Here is a 17943-nt window from a genome sequence, read left to right as displayed (position 1 = left end):
TTACACGTCATTGAGTTAAAAAATCCATGTAAAAAATAGATTTTTGAGAGGCACTCACCTCATTGCTACGTAGGCAGGCATGTCGAGCGTGCTAACCGCGTGGAAGAGATAAGTGTTTGTGCAGGAAGAAGCGGCACATGAATTAGAGAGCAGGAGAGGGAAGAGGAGAGGTGCGGCTAGAGAGAGAGGGAGAGAGGGAGAGAGGAGAGAGAAAGAGAGGTGGTGGATGGTCCCTAGAAGTGGGGATAACGATGTCTGAATGCGGCCAGCGGTCGACCGGTCCCCTGGTGGCAGCTTTCCTTTCTCCACGCTGACCATGCCCCTCTCTCTCCTCATCTCTCGCTGACCGACCCAAAAATCACCTCCCTCTCTCTCTCTCTAACTCATCTCCTTTCTCTCTCTAAATATCCCTAACCTTCCTTCCTTTGACATTTGCCTAAGTCAAGCCCCAAACAGTGTCCGTATCCGCAATACAATAATCGCGCATTTCGCATACATAAACCCCTGCACCACCTCTGCGCCTTTTCCAAAAGTCAGCGCCCCGCTCTCTCCCCTGCTTCTTCTTCTTCTTCTTCTTCTTCGTCGCTTTGTTGCGCTTTTCTCTCTTTCCATTTACTGTCAATTCAAGCTTCACCCACCCCGAGGCGAGGCAATAACAAGCTTGGTCTGAGAAGAGGATATGGAAAGGGGCGGTGGTGGGCTCTGCTACTGGGCCTCTTCTGCGGACGACTGGGATTTGCAGGCCGTGGTGCGTGGTTGCACCTCTGAGCGCGTTCCTCGCCACCCTTGGTTCGATGGTGGCGCGATCTCCATCGAGTCCTCCTCCACCTCCACCACCACCACTGCTGCGCTTTTGGTTGACCAGGCCGTTAATGGTGATTGTGATGGTGATTTCCTCTCTGCTTTCCCAGATCTGGTATCCTCGTTGCCCGCTATGGAGCTCGAAGAGTCGTACAAGCCTTTTTATTCCAACAATTCATCTTGTGAAGCTCCGTTGCTTCAGAAACAGAAGCAGAAGCAGGCGCGTGGTCTTTCGGTGTCAGGAGCTTCTCATACACATCTTCGTCGATCTAAAAGAAGGTATGCCCTGAAAATCCTAGAGAGAGAAAGAAAGAGAGAAATAAAGAGAGTGAGATGGGGATAATGAGAATGGCGAAATGTAAATGCAGCAAGAGCCAGTTGCGGCGGGTGGTGTGCCAAGTGCCTGCGGAGGGGCTGCCATCTGATATGTGGGCGTGGAGGAAATACGGCCAGAAACCCATTAAGGGTTCCCCTTACCCAAGGTATTGTTATTGTTATATATAAATGATACTCTATTGAGTTGCAGAGGATTTCCAGTCATTTATGTGTTCGTGTTCTTAATGTCGAATGTTAATGGCACTACAGGGGCTACTACAGATGCAGCAGCTCAAAGGGGTGTTCTGCCAGGAAACAAGTGGAGAGAAGCCGGTCTGACCCTGGAGTATTCGTAATCACCTACACATCCGAACACAACCACCCTCTCCCCACCCATCGAAACTCCCTTGCCGGAAGCACCAGGAACAAACCTGAAGCCTCCCCGACTCCGGCCGATACTACCACCTCATCACAGCCACCACCAACCCACAATCATCCTAAGCCCGCCTCTTCTCCACCCCATCTCTCCCCCACCACTCCGCTAAATATGGCGGCCAACAGCAACGACCTTCAGAAGCACCAGGACGAGGAAGAAGACGAAGAGGGGGAGGTGGAAGAAGATGACTTGTTCCTGGAGTTGGAAGAGTTGGGCCAAAGTGGTGGCGGTGGCGCCACCGCATCGGCTTTTGCGGAGACTTTTGTTGGGGATTTTCCTTGGCTCAGCTGATGTGTGATGATACCTTCTTGGGGTCCATTGACAGAGGAAGAGGAAGAGGAAGAGATGCGCGTTTATTATTGTTAATTTTTCCGATCCTTTTTGTCCCCTCAAGACTCGAAGGCATCTCTTCTCCACCCACAAAAAGAATGCTTACACTAAAACAGAGTATATTCACATTTCACTCATCAGAAACCAGAGAAACAAGTTTGTACACACCTCAGTCTTCTCTTTTTTCTTTTCCTTTTCTCCCTCATCCATCCATGAGACAGTAATAATAAAACCAGAGGATGATACTTTTTCTCTTTTCTTGTTTTGTATATGAACATTTGTGGGTGCACAAATTGTGGGTTCGCTTTGGCATCTACCATAATTCCATTTATTTTGGGTGGGTAATGAGAGATTTTCGACTTTCGACCGACCACGATTAACGATGATAATGATAACTCCTCGGCAATTTTTATTTTTTCAGAGAATCGGATTGATTATTTATTTTATTCCTAACGTGCATCCATTTTGTTGCTTTTTGGTTGCGTTCCCATGAGAAGTGCATTTTGATCATCCAGTATTCATCTTACTCACAGATGGGCGCATATAAGACTAGATTAGTGGGTCTCTATATTGATTACAGCGATGATTGTGTGTTTGGATACGTGTCATGTGTTACCCGGAACATCGGTATCCTCGGCTTTCATTTGCATCCATGAATAAAATATAAAAAGACCATTTATTTTTAATATACAATATCACAATCACTTTTAGCTGTTAGATTAGTTCATAGATTTTTTTTGAAAAAAATAAAAGTACCATATTATTAATTAATGCCATTGTCGAATGCATATTGTCCGCACCGACGGATGAAAAATCTATGTAGCTCCAAAGTATTTTCGATTGATTCACTTTTTCTTTTTTTCATTATATTTTAAATTAACAATCGAAAATGATTTCAACATTAGGGTTGGCCAAGATTTCCCATCGATGAGCATGTTGAATAAGGATGTCAAAGAAGTGAGAAACGCCTCTAGTCAGAGATGAGGTTTTACTTTAGGAATGGGTTTGTGTGAGTCGGCCGACGCATATGTACGTAAATATGCAGCCCCATTAAAATTCATTTTAGATAATTTTTTTTTGAATTTTCTTTTGTAGATTTATTATCTAAGCCAAGATGATCATAAATATGAAATAAAAAATAAACTTTTAAGATTTTAAAAAATATTTTTATAATTTTTTATGTGCCGTCCATATCTTATTTATGGACAATACACTTTAGATAACTTCCATGAAACAATTTTCTTTTACTTTATGCGTTAGATACGGTTAAAAGATGAGGTTTGGGGTGGTTGGAGGTGTTAAGCTATGGCCGTAAGTGATGCTGTTGCTAAGATGCCTTCACACTGTCCTCAATATTTAGACGATTTTGTAAGCAACTTGTTTGACCACAATCGTGGGCGATGGAAGAAAAAGGTGTTTTGTTGTTTTGGTGGATGGTGTTTGAGAAACCCGTCGGGTTGAATTGGAACCGGCCGGGCTATTTTTAACCGGTCATTTCTTGTGGCTGGTTAGGGTCGTCGACCGGCTTGATCACCTTTAACTCAATTTTTTTTAAAAAAAATTATGAAAAATGAAAAAATATTATGAAAAATGAAAAAAATATAAGATATTTTTTTTTTACTAGGTTCCTTAATGTTTCCTAATGTTTTAGAAAAGATTGGGAGATTGGGAAGTGTTTTAGCCATAAATATTTATTTTTATATATTTTTTATTTTTTAAAATTATTTTTAAAATAATCTAGGTACAAATTGACTTTTCAATATCCTTTTTTTCACTATTTTTTAATCTCATTTGAACATTTTTTATTTAATTATACTTTAAACATAATTTTCATTGTTTTGGTTTTTTTTTAGATATTTTTAGGCCATTTTTAGCCCAGTTGGGACCTACCCAATCAGGGCTGGTTTGCCATACTGGTTCCGGGTTACTCGGACCCAGCCCATGGCTGGGATTCCTAGGCGGGTTCGTGCAACCGAACCTTGGCATGGATGGATCCCTACACCCTTTCTAAAGTATAAATAACAAAATGTCGAAGGGTTTTTGACTTGCTTTTTATTAATGGTGTTCTTGTTAGATCCGATTAGCAATGAAGATGTTTGAATTTCCTCGTCTTTGGCCTTTCTTTACACGGGGAAAAGTTGTAGGTATTTTATTTTTTCAACGGGAATCCTTGTTTTTCTAGTATGGAGATCCAATGCAGCTAAATTCAAGCTACTTTTGGCAATAATTCTAAGGACAAGGGTTGGTTTAGGAAATTGAGGAAGATTTATGTTAGAAGGCATGCAAACATGAGATAAATAGGATAAAATATTCAGATTGTTAGTACTAGCTTTTTTTAAAAAAAAGCTACTAAAAACTGCTTGTCTATGATACATACCAGTGGTATTTTAAAAACCAATTTCTTCCACCATATATACGCACACGAGAGGTCATTTACTTTTAATAGAAGGAGGACATAATCTAGAGTATGTATATTTATATTAACATGCATCATTATTAATACATAATGAGATATGTATATGTATGTATATATCTCTCTTAAGAGTCTTTTGATTATGATAATATTAGTTAATAGTTATTCATATCAATGGGTTTAAGGCTCAAATATACAAAAATACATTTTCTAACATAACACTCAAATTTGAAAAAAGTTATTCTCGAACTGTGTAACACACCTCAAACAATCCAATTTGAGATAACATCGGGGACCTCTTTGTAAGGAAGATAAATGGTCTCATAGTATATAATCTCATATATACATATCCCTATTATATTTTTTATTTATATTTTTAAATATTTTTTAGATCACCGATCTCGTCTATCCGAATAAAGGATTTGACACAGATATCTGGGGTGGATAATCCACTCTATTAATTCGGGTTTTGAATATGTTGGAGATCAAGGCGTAGCTACAATGACGTTGGCGATTGCCCGGGCAACGGTTTCCACCATCCATGTCGAGAATTTATCTATTTCTATTTCTAAAATGTTTACACTCCTAGGATAAAAAAAAAAAATAATAATAAAAAAAATGTGTCGGTATCCTCCATAACAATGGTTGAAAATGAATGAAAACACGGAATTATAAAATAAATAAATAAATAAATAAACAAAGACAGAGAATTATTGACCCCATAAGAAGGAGTGGTTGTGTGTGAAATCCCTTTTAATTGCACTTTTCATCTTTCCCTTCGCCACACGCTACAAATAATAAGATAGAGTCAAAGTGGTGACTAAAATTGGGAGATAATAGAAACGGGGTGGCCAACTTGGGGTTCTGAAAGCGATTATGAGCTGGTCCTCAATTGTTTTTCAATGTTCAAATATTTAAATTCCTTGTAGTAACCAAAATGGGTGCCTTTTCTTTAGAAATAAATGCTTCCTCCCCCTTCGTCTTATTTATTACAAAGCAAAGTTAAGCTCAATTTCCTAATTTTCGGGTTGACCTTATATAGTTTTGGCCAAACTTCAAATCAATAAATGATATTTTGGTTCTTGCTTGGGGGTCCTTAAAAAGAAATAAAACCCAAAAATAAGGTTTAATATATACAAGTATCCACGCCAATGATTGAAAACTCGGCTGAGTTACTCTTGGCCCTTTGTCATGCTGAGCACTCGGGTGCAACTCGGGCCACTTAATTTTTTTTAAAAATAATAAAAAAAGAAAATATCAAATCAAAGTATAAAAATTATATAATAATGATGACCTTTTATAATGAATTTATGAGTTTTTTGTTGTTGTTGTCATGTTGCCTGTTTTTATGTTTTTTTTTTCTTTCTAAAATGTCCCTAAATATAATTCATTTTTTCTAAATCCATATTTTCTATGTTCTTTTAGCTTTTTTGGACTTTTGGTGCTCCTTTGGATTTATTTCGCGTTTACATTTTTTATTTTATTTTTAGTTTCTTTTTAAGTTTTTATGGCATTTTGGGCCCTATACTCTACTCAGCTGAATTCACTTAGACTCAACTGAGTCACTCAACCGAGACTAGGACCGAGCCCAAGGCTCGAGGTGAGCTAAAAAAAACATGGTCCATGGTAACGGATTTTGGCCCGAGATATTCCAATTTTGGTTCATCACAACTTAGTCAAAACTCTGCCTCATTCACCACTAGTATCATCACAAACTTTGGCTGTTATTTAGCAAAAGGTTTATCAATATTCGAAAATGAAAGAAAAAAGAAAATTATTGAACTGAAATTCCTATAGTGGATAAAGATTTGTAACATGCGGTTTGCTCTAATATAATGGGAAGGATGGGATGGACCTTGAAACAGGCAGCTCTCGTTGCTCTGCCGTGAATAGAAGAGGCTTGATTTCTTTTTTCAAGATGGAAAGTTTACTTCTTTTAAGCAAAAGTAACCTCGTGGATATATATATATATATATATATATCTGAAAAGTATTTTCAGCGTCTATAGGCGAAAATGAATAGTGATTTCATCTACCTCATCACTGTCTAAATTTCATCTTGTGGTCACGATTGTCCGATAGTGTTTTATTTTTTCATTTTTTTCTACAAATCGGAATGACCTAAAATTTTGAGAGTATATACATCTTACTGAGGCTCATCTAATAAAAATATAAAACAAACTATCCGCTAAAAATAAATTGACTAAAATACCTCCGAAACTTTTTGGAGGTATTTGGTTAATTTTTTTCATGTAAAATATTTTTTTTATAGTTTTCGAGGATTTCTCTATTTTTGATGAATACACGCTCTAAGTTTCAAGTCATTCCGATTTGTAGAAAAAAAATAAAAAATGAAACACTACCGGACAATTGTGATCGCACGATGAACTTTAGATGGTGATGGAGGTAGGCGAAATCACTGTTTATTTTTTTCTATAAGCATTGCATAGTATTTTCCATATATATATATATATATATATATATATATATATATATATAATGAGTAGTAATATAGGTGAAATCCTAGCCGTCAAATTTTCATAATGTAGTTCATAATGCATATCCCTATATGAATTTTAATATTTTTTTTTTTAGAAATCGGATCATAATGAAATTTTAGAAATGTGTACTAAAAAATAGGGCGCACAACTAAAAAATATATAAAAAATATTTTTCAAAATATAAAATGACTGAAATATCCTTAAAAAATGACGGGGTTAATTTGGTCATTTTAAATTATTGAAACTAATGTTTTTATATTTTATAGGGTGCGTAATAGTGTTAGGTATATACAATCAAACTTTCATCTTAATTAGATTTATAGAAAAGAATTAAAATTCATACGGTGATATGCATTCTGAACCACATGATAAAGATCTAACGGCTAGAATTCCACTTATATTACTATTCATTATAATTGCATATAGATGTCCAGTTATTGTTAGCTTTTTCCTATATATATATATATATATATATATATATATATATATATATATATATATATATATATATATATATATATATATATATATATATATATATATATATAATAACGATCCTACAGGATTCTCCCCCACCCATGTGTGTAGGACCCCAAAGGATCACCATTAAAGTTGGCACAAATCTCTAGAAAAATTATCACATGGGTGTGGGACTTGACTTTTCTATAGATCCGTACTAAATTTATTGATGATCTTTTGAGGTCCTACACACATGAGTGGGGGAGGGTCCAATATAATAATTTCTCACATATATATATATACAATCAAAACAAGGCATACCTCTCCAAACTCAATCAAAAGATGCATAGTCCGTATTATGATAGCCTGAGAATTTATTTTGATTCCGTAATCTTATCAAAATAAGTGATTTCGCCTACCTCCATCACCAATAGAGTTGCAATCTTATCAAAATAAGTAAAGCCTCACTTCATAACTCACCTAAAATTGCAATTCAAGCATTGGAAAACCTTTACATCGATCATCTTAGCTTGAATAGTCTATTGGTGAAAAAAAATAGGATTTCAAGCTCTAAAAATAATATATATTATAACAAATTAGTTTAGACCGTCCATTTCACCCTAAAAATAAGTATTCAAAGATCCACAAGATCTATGCCATTTTTTGAGTTTCAAATTTCATTATCAGTGTTGGAAATTAATTTTAGAGCCATCATGGTGATTACGTTTGCCAAAAGTACCCTCCGGACGAAGATTTGATGTGAGGCTTTATTTTGTCTTCATAAAGCCTAGGCCTTATAGAAATTTCATCATTCTTTAAAAGCTCCAAGAATGTGCATAACGAGCAGATCTAGAAACATTTGACAAATATAAAAATAGACAGACTTGATAATACATTACAATAAGTACTACTTTTTGAACTCGAAATCTTTTTTATTTATTTATTATCCATACATCTTAAAGTCGCAATGATCAAGTGGGGAGTTTTCCAGCATTAGAACAACTTTTTGTGTTGGTCTTTGGAGGTTCATCTCATATAGTATAAGTTTGGCACGTTATATAAACTTTTACGCCATTGGACCATCAATTTTCAAGATTTTCAAGTTTTCATAAATATGTCGATCTACATTATTTTTTAAGCTTTAAATTTTATAAATGAAGATGAGAATATATTTTAACAATATCATAAAGATTTTCAAGGTTGCAACCACATTTTTTTACACTATTTGAAGGTAGGCTCTAATTTGATTGTTTAGAGCCTAGGCTCTATATAAACCGCACCCATATATAAAAGAGTGAGGTTTTGTATAAGGTATCAACCTTAAACAATCACGGCAAGATGAATTTTTGGTGCCAAAACTCTTATCATGATCTAAAAATCTATTTTTCACCCCTATATTGAAATTGAAAGCTTCGAAAATGGTGCAAATATAGTAGACCTCTGAGTACTTGAAAATATTGAAAGTGGACGGTCTAAATAATGTGTTATAAGATGGACTAATTTTAGAGCATGAAATTCATTTTTCTTTGTATATCCATATATATAGAAGTCAAGATCATCAATTAGAGAATTTTCTAGTAACAAAACAACTTTTTTTCAATGGGTTTATAAGGTATAAACTTTTTTGGAAAGAAAACATTGCTTGAGAAGTGCCAAAACGGCAGAGAACCAAATCAGGAGACCAAATTATTTCAGGAGAGACAATCAAATGAATATGTGGCGTGCTACTTAAATGCATGATTATGTGTTTGCTTAGTGGCTCATTCCATCACTCCATGGAATTGGATCCTTTGGTGGCCCAGCCCCAAACCAGCAATCGCCTCTACGCCAAACACCTGGTTTCTCCTCCATTATTTGAAAATCAAGGGATGATTGGCTCATCATACCATTCCTAGGGTACTTGGTTCTATGACCATCCCCCTTTTTTTTTGTTTTGCATTTGTTTTTTTTGGCTTCTTTCTTTAGGAACCAGCCCTACAATATGCTAACACATCCCTTTAGTTGCCTAAGATTAGAAAGTGCAAAAATGATTCATGGACAATGGAATTCTTTGTTTGATTTGGATGACATCGGAGACCAATTAGTTTTTGCAATGGGTGGGTTGGAGCCAATCTTTCGGTTATCATACCTTGCCTGTGCATCATGTTGGCTGTAGTGAACAGTTAGCCTTTTACATCTGCCGTTCATTGTCGATGAAGGACGGCCGGTCTAAATTTGCTCAAGCCGCTCAGATTATATAGGGGATACCGGCAGTTCCATCAATGTTTAAAAAATCGTTGATCGAGCGGAATTGGAACCACCCCAGTCGGTTCCAAACTGGCAGGGGAGTGGCAAAGTCCCTCTGGAGCTGACTTCTTGCAAAAGAAAAAAAAATAGAAGTCTATTGATCATGAAAACCCAGTGCACCATTCTCATTCTTTTTCAATCATTTATTCGAGAAAAGTGTGAAAGTTTTAGTTTTTTTGGTCATTTTCCCATATGCACCAACTATTTTTCAATTAAAAACCGAAATTGAAGAATTCAAGAGTCCAAATTTTGGGAGTTTTCTAAACTTGATAGAAGAAATATTTGGTTTATTTCACTGTTTCTCGAAGGAAAAAATTTACATAAGATGTCAACCACGCGAAAGTAACACGTACGTAAAATATCCACCATAAAAGTTTGTTTCATCACTGTAAAGCCTTCCAATTAATTATTTTGACCTTGATATGTATAAATAGGAGAGAAAAATAGACTTCTAAACATAAAAATTGGGTGAAAATAGATTTTTAGGTTATCACAAGGGTTAGGCACCAAAAATACATCCCTTGACAAGATTTTATGGTGCGCCATACTATAATTTTTTAAGGTTGACACCTTATACGAACCTCTTACTTTACCAAATTCTTTCAAACTTATCCCAAACTGTTCTTATTAATTTCATTTGCAATAATCCTAAGTCCTAACAAAGATTTTAGATCCAAACAAAAATCATCTAAGATTGATGTTGTTGTTTTCTTTCCACCATTTTTTTGCTATCTTCGTTGATCTCTTTTTGTGATCTATTTCCTCTAAAATAATATATAATTATGATATTTTTTAGCTACTCTCATCATCATTATCATAACTTTGTTCCAATGAATTGGGGTTGACTATGTTTTAGCTACTCTATAAAATCTAATCATGATTTTTTATCTATGCTCCTGTGAGATGAAATCAGAAGATGAAAATTGGTTTTCTCTTTTCATTTTAAGCTTGATTTTTAAAATAGATTTTTAATCTAAATTTGTTTGAAAAACTAATTTCTATAGTTATTTTATGACTTTGATCTTTTTATATTTTTAGTAGCTTTTTTTTTTTTGTTTTGCCATTTTTTTCATCCCTCAAATCTTGTTTGCCCCCCCAATTTTTCTAAATCCAAGTAGGAATGCCCTCAGTCTGATCTTTTTTAGCATTAGTTTCCATTTTGACATGGTATGCTATAGGTACCCGTTTTTTTTCCTAAGCTAGCTGGGAAATTTAAAGAAATTTCCCTTGTTGTATTAATTAAAGAACATGTAGTATAGGCTCAGGACAATAAAGTTTGAAGTTTACAATCCAAGGGGGAGTATAGTTTACAATTCATTAGGAGTATGAGTTAAAATGAGCTCAAAATATCATTTGTCTATACCCTAGATCTGTCCACAACAATGTGTTTTATGTTGAAACGCTTTTACCTTTTTGCTCATTTTCTCTCTCTCTTTTCTTTTTTTTTGGGTATGTCAATGGGGGAGAAGGTACTGTACCCATTCTTCAATGAAGGAAAAATCTACACATCATTTTACATCCCTATAGAAGGGCAGTTGCGCTAAGTCATGAAGTAAGAGAGGGCAAATAAAATTAGGCAGTCGACATCGCCAAATAGTAGCACCAGAAGTAGCAGCTGCACGCTCAGCAAGAGGTCATCTACTGTATTTGCCTCACAAAAAGTGTGGGAAATAGACCAGTTGTGGGTAGATTGTTTGCTCCTACAATTGTCAACGATCGTTTGTCATCGCCATGGAGCACGACATCGATTATGAATAGCATGCACCAACAAAGAAGAATCACTTTCTATTTGAGGTGCATCTCCTTAAAATAGCTAAGTGAATCCCTTCTTCAAGAGCACAAAATTTTGCATGGTTATTAGAAGCGATACCAAAATGCTTAGTAAATACATCTACAAAACCACCATTGCTATTTCTTATAACCCCGCCACCACCTGCTATACCAGGGTTCTGAAAGGAGGCCCCGTCAATATTCAACTTGAAGTTCTGAGGTACAGGAGATGACCATGCCACAGAGAGAAGGGATTTTGGGCTCTGTTGATGCCAAGTAATCCAAAGATATCTGATGATTGCCTTTTCAGACAAATGAAAATATGACATTTGCTAACTCCTTCACATGTGTAGTGATTCGCTAAACCAATTGTTATGTTCTTAAGAAACTTGAGTAAGAGACCCTCCTATTATGTTCCTCCTAAATAAGCCAAATCGTTGTGAAGAGCAAGGAAGTCCAGATGGTAGAAAGTCCATCTGATTTAAATATGAAAGCCAACCAATTTCTCAGTATATCCAAAGCAGAAACGCTAGTAATGAACCTCTTACCAACACGTCATGCTATTGACCTTCATATACCATGCGAGAAAATATAGAGAAATAAAAGATGACCAATATTGTCATCGCTATCCTTGCAAAAAGGACATAAAGGGACCAACTGAATGCCTCTCTGCTGAAAAAGAAATGTGGTGGGTAGGCAATTATGCAAGGCTATCCAAGAAAACCACTTATCTAGAGGATGACATTGATAAGACCAGAGGGTACGAAATATAGACTGTGAAGAACCCTTAACTCGAACAAAATCCTAGGCTGCTTCGATAAAAAATAAACTGATAGCAGAATGAATTTATACCAATGAGGCCCTTTTAGACTATAAAGGAATAGTATAATTCTCAACCTCTCTTCATATATCTCTCAAAGAACCTGATGAAGATGAAGGAGCATTCGAAGTTTGAGTAGACCTAGTAATAAACTCAGACACCATACGCCGAACAAGCTCCCTCCAATCATCATGAGCGTCATCATCATAAATGTCTGAAAGATATTGACTTGATAACTAAGGGTTGAATAAAAAATCTACCATCTGCCCAATGGCAATATACCATTGTATTACCCTGCAAATGTGATAGACCAAGTAAAATCCCTCTCCATGAATGAGAAGACCCCTTATTGGCTTTAGACTCTTAATATTGAAGAGTGCATGAAGTATCGGTGCTAAGGAATAAGGATTGGCCAAGTTCCTCCAGGCCAATTTCATCATACCTGTAGTATTGACATCCACAATATCCCGTACCCCAAGTCCTCCCTCCACCTAAGTGAGGCATACATTTCTCCATCTGACAAGATGAACTCCTTTACTTTTTGCTATATCTACTAATAAGAAATTCCTCTTCAACCTCTCTATCATTTTACAAGTCCGTTTTAGAAGGATAAATGATAAAACCCAAAAAATGTTTGATGCACTGAGCATTGACTTAAGTAGCTGTAGACAACTTGCATAAACTAAGCATAGAGCTTGCTAATTGCCATCTCAACAATAAGTTTCCTGACCAAACTAAAGTACATGAAATAAAGGTAACCCTAAATACTGCACAGGTAGGAGCCTTCACAGAATGCCAATTCCCTCACGATTCTTCCACGACCACCCTGTGATGAGCCAAAGAAAAAGCCCTTGCTTTTTTAAGAATTCAACATCTGACTTGTAGTTAGCTCAAAATTGATAATAATTTCCTTCACAGCAATAGTCAATGAGATGGATGCTTCACAAAAAATAAGAACATCATCAACATAAAATAAATGTGAAACCCCATAATCACACCCCAAAGAAAAAGCCCTTGGTATCACACCCTGCATCATACCAAAATCGATCTGTCTACTAAAGAAATTCATAACCAACAAGAATAAATATGGGGATAAACCCTTGCCTCAAACCTCTTGTCCCTTTAAAATAATCTTTCGGATAGGCATTCGTCAAGACTTAGAAAGAAGTAGTAGAAATGTATAAACGAATCCATGAGACAAAAATATCAGGAAACCCCAGTGCATGCATTCTACCCACAATAAAATCCCATGAAACCCCATAACAAGCATTACTCAGATCAAATTGTAAACACATTTTAGCCGCATCAAATTCCTATGGCAAAGAGACAAAAGCTCATTCGCCATAAGAATATTATCTGTAATAAGTTGGCCTTTCAAAAAAAGCAGCCTAGGGTCAATTATATCATCAAGAACAACACATAAACGGTTTGAGATGATTTTATTGATGATCTTGTATAAAACATTACACAACCCATTCTCTCTCTGTTTTTTTTTGGTAATTCAGTGGGGAAGACATACCCCTACCTATTTTTTCAATAAATTGGGGAGTTACATTTTGAAGGTGTTAATTGCGGATATCAATAATAGGAATGGATACCACGATATGGTAACTAGGTGTGGGGATGCTACCACCCCGACCCCTGCCCCTTTCTTAAAAAACTCTTTCTTCGCCATTGAAACACTTTCTCGACACAATAAAAATTAACTATTAGCAAAAACACTCGCTCTTTTCTTTTCAATCAAGAACTCTATCTCAGCATAACAATATCTTAAGAAGTCTCTTTCTCATCACAAACTCATTATAGTGATGCCAAGGCAGCTCTAACCTCATTCTCCACCCTTTTCCACTAGTTCTTTCTAAAGAAGAGAACCTTTCTTTGGTTTCATTGTAACAAAGATGGAGCCTTGAATCAAGAGGAAACGACCACTCTGGTTTAATGATCTAGAATTCAAAGAAACGTTTTCAGTAATTATGAAGGAATTTTTTAGGATTTGTGATCAGGTTTTCATGGGATTTTGGGGGAGTGCGCCAATGTAGTAGATTCTAGGGCTTGTATAATTAAGGCAGACTGTCAGTTTGGAAGTGTATCATTGATGAAACCTATGACTAGGATTTTTTATGTCCATGTATTTCAAGGTTGATATATATATATATATAGGACAATGATTTCGTGCAAGCATTGTGTAGTAATACGATGCAACAACTTTAAAAAACATCTTATGACCATTTGTTTGATCCAAATTTGAAATATGCACTTTTTTCATTCTAATGAACAATCACAAAAAATGAAACAATTGAAAACACAACCTAGAAAGTATTTTTTTAGCCCAATTAACATAGGCCGTTCATTTTGGTGAGGTGCTTAGATCTAGGCCTTAAAAGAACTTTTTCATTTCCAATTTTTTTGGATGACTTTATTAACATTAGATGAACAATGTTAAAAGAATAAAAAAATGATTTTCAGTTTATAAAAGCTAAGATATTGAAATTCACAAAATGAATGGTCTAGATTCGTTTTTGGAGGGAACTCATTTTGACAATATCTAGGGTCCAAATTGAACTTTGGTTTTTAGAGGATTGATTATTGAGATGAAGAGAGTTAGTATGCAAAATTTGGGATCATACAAATACTAGAAACATGGTTTTCTAGATATGTCGTTGCATTATAGTATGATACAACCATTGCATTGGATCATTGTTCACACATACACACACACACACACACACACACACACACACACACACACACACACACACACACATATATATATATATATATATATATATATATATATATATATATATATATATATATATATATATATATATATATATATATATATATAGGAAAAGATGAGATTAGCCCATTAGCTCATATGAACATATAAGCCGAACGTCCCAGATTGAATTTGGGCCGAGCTGATGATCACGGATGTCCGGTAGTGTTTGAATTTTAATTTTTTTCTACAAATCTAAATCACTTGAAATTTTAGGCGCGTGTTCATCAAAAATAGATGAATGCTTGAAAAATGTAAAAAAACTATTTTATATGAAATAAATTGACCAAAATACCCCCAAAAATATTTGGAGGCTATTTTGGTCATTATTTTCACAAATAATTTTTTTTCATATTTTAATTAGGTGTGCCTTTGTTACACCCCAAGTTTACTAACATTCCTGAGGTGAGACATACTATTCTTATATTATTTATATATAGAACAAATTTAAAATTTCTACTGATATATTCGCACTAAAACAAATTTTCCATTTCTTTTAATCTGTACAAAGTCTGCCCACAACTGATATTAACATAAAAGGCTATATAAATATATATCTTTTGATAGAAAAAAATTACAATGGTTCATTTGACTAAAAGTTACAAGGGGAATGTCAATCATGCTTACAAATTCTTCAAAGATGGTCCTGCTGCATTCGAACTATGAGATTGCAATTACCCTGAAAATATTTACTATAGTTTGGTGAGTTTGGCTACTCAGTAAGTGATCATTATAGTCCTAAAAATAATCATGGTTGGAAGATATAAACATTTTCAAAAAGGGATATCTGTTACAAACAATGCTAGTAAACACATTTATAGATAATAGTTTCTCTTTAAAATTTCACAATTTAGCATAATCCAAATGATTGAAATGCATATAAACATTTTAACAGAGATGCATAATTAAAAGGATTTCACAAAATACCCTACTGGCGTCCCAAGTAGGTCACTTATATATCCCACCAGCATCCTGATGGGTCCAAACATACCTCATCGGTGTATCGGATGAGTCCAAATAGCCCTTACCGGATAGGTCTAAACAATCCCTGCAGGTCCAAACATACCTCACCGGCGTCCCTGATGAGTCCAAATAGTCCCTACTGGCATAACCAGATAGGTCCTAACAATCCTTATAGGTCTGATCATACCTCACCGGCATCTCGGATAGGTCCTAACGATCACTGCAGGTCCACTTATACTCAAATTATCTCTGAAACTCGTTAAACATCAGAAAGCAACAATATCATATATGCGAAGTACCATTGATAACAGTAACATGAATTTACTTGAAGCAATTTTAATAACAATCACTTCTATTGAAATATCTCTAAGTAGCCATTTAAACATTTTGTGCAATAATTTCTAAAAGGTAACAGTTCTGAAGGACATTCTTGAAATCTAACATGATAATAGTCTAGTATCAATAGACGAACTTTTAGGAGAATCTAAAATTAAATAAAATTATCACAATTTATTAAAAACAGACTATTTTTCAGGAAGATGATGTCACTTACACATAAAACTAATAAAATAAAGATGTTGGATAGAAATATCACTATTTTATTGAAAACTGACTATTTTTCAGAAGAATGCGATTACTTACCTATGTGTCACTTTGAGACGAGGAATTGCGGAAACCATTTCCATTTTTAGAGTCTTTGCTCCGTTCCTTAAACCATAGGTAACAATTTCTTTCCATTTTTAGAGTCTTTGCTCCGTTTCTTAAACCATAGGTAACAGTTTGCCGCCTCTTGGCAATACAGGGATTAGGCACAGTGCATAACCAGGAAGAAGACGCGATGATAGATTTGCCATTAATAAAACCACAAGAAATGATACCTTCACTCTTAAAGCTACTATGACTATCCGATAAAAAAAATCTTCTTGAAATCTTGAAAAGAAAAGCAAAATTGTTTTCATGGCTGAAACCCAATGGCAGCCATGAGTAATGTATTTAAAGGCTAGTTTCATTATTATCTGCGACCCAACTATTTACAGGGTTTTCACTCCAAACCAGAAAGGCCATGAAGCTTAATGCCATGAAAGAGAAAAGGCAGGGCAGGGCAAGGATTGTGAGAGGTCTAGAGAGAGACAGAACGTGAGGTGCAGCAGTGCAAGCAAGAGTGTGATGAGAGGTATAAGAGAGAGACTTTCTAAAGTTAAAATACCTTTTTATGAGAGGGAGAGAGAGTATAGCATCAGAGAGAGCTTTTAAAATGTCAACACCTTTTTTAAAAGGTGTCTTAACTATATGAACGTGGTTTGTTGGGTTGCAACGTAAGGTGGTAAACATCTCTTTTAATATAAAAGATAGTGAAAAGGAAGTGTAGACCATAAGGTCTACACTATAAAAGTAGACTAGTACCAATTTAAACAAAAATAATACTAATTGGTTTGAAATATTTTGTTAAAGCACAACACTATCGGAGTTTGTAATCTAAGTTCGTCAATAAGCATTTTGTTTTATTTTATTTTATTTATTTATTTATTTATTTATTTTTATTTTTATTTTTATGTTTATTTCTATCGACACTATTAATATTATGTTTTAATTCCACAAATTTTAGGGTTGTTACAGCCTTAATGAGAAGAACACACACCAATTTCAAGTAATTTGGATATATAGAAAAGTAAATAAAATTCAAGCACTACTGGATATCCGTAATCATCAGATCGGCCCAGATTCAATCTGGGCTGTTAAGCTCATATGTTCATATGAGCTAGTGGGCTAATCCCATCATTTCCCTATATGTATATATATAAAGCTAAGGATAGCCCACTAGCTAATGCCATAGTGTTAGCCCAACAATATGGGCCAATTCAATGGTCACGATTGCATTTCGTATTTGAATTTTAATTTTTTTTATAAATCAAAATCAATTGAAATTTTAAAAATATACTATTTAAAAATAGGAGAATCTAATAAAATATCAAAAAAATAATCCTTAAAAAATAAATTGACTAAATACCTCCAAACATATTAAGGGTATTTTAGTCAATTTATATTTTACGATTTTTTTTTTAATATTAAA

The 17943-nt window shown here is 35.0% G+C and overlaps 1 protein-coding gene across 1 annotated transcript; it reads left to right on the top strand.

The window, feature by feature from the left end:
* The first annotated feature begins 99 nt into the window (after nt 1-99).
* Nucleotides 100-2250, top strand: LOC18433179 (WRKY transcription factor 22). The gene is made up of 3 exons (XM_006843274.4): nt 100-1080; nt 1170-1283; nt 1387-2250. Exons 1-3 carry the CDS (start codon nt 680-682, stop codon nt 1841-1843), a joined length of 972 nt encoding a protein of 323 aa, XP_006843337.1. The 5' UTR covers nt 100-679; the 3' UTR covers nt 1844-2250.
* Nucleotides 2251-17943: the final 15693 nt, after the last annotated feature.

This window comes from Amborella trichopoda, chromosome 1, assembly GCF_054954075.1.
Source record: "Amborella trichopoda isolate Santa Cruz 75 chromosome 1, AtrichopodaSantaCruz75HAP2 v2.0, whole genome shotgun sequence".
NCBI classification, from domain to species: domain Eukaryota; kingdom Viridiplantae; phylum Streptophyta; class Magnoliopsida; order Amborellales; family Amborellaceae; genus Amborella; species Amborella trichopoda.
The sequence above is the reverse complement of the archived record's forward strand: the minus strand, read 5'-3'. Positions and strand labels throughout refer to the sequence as shown.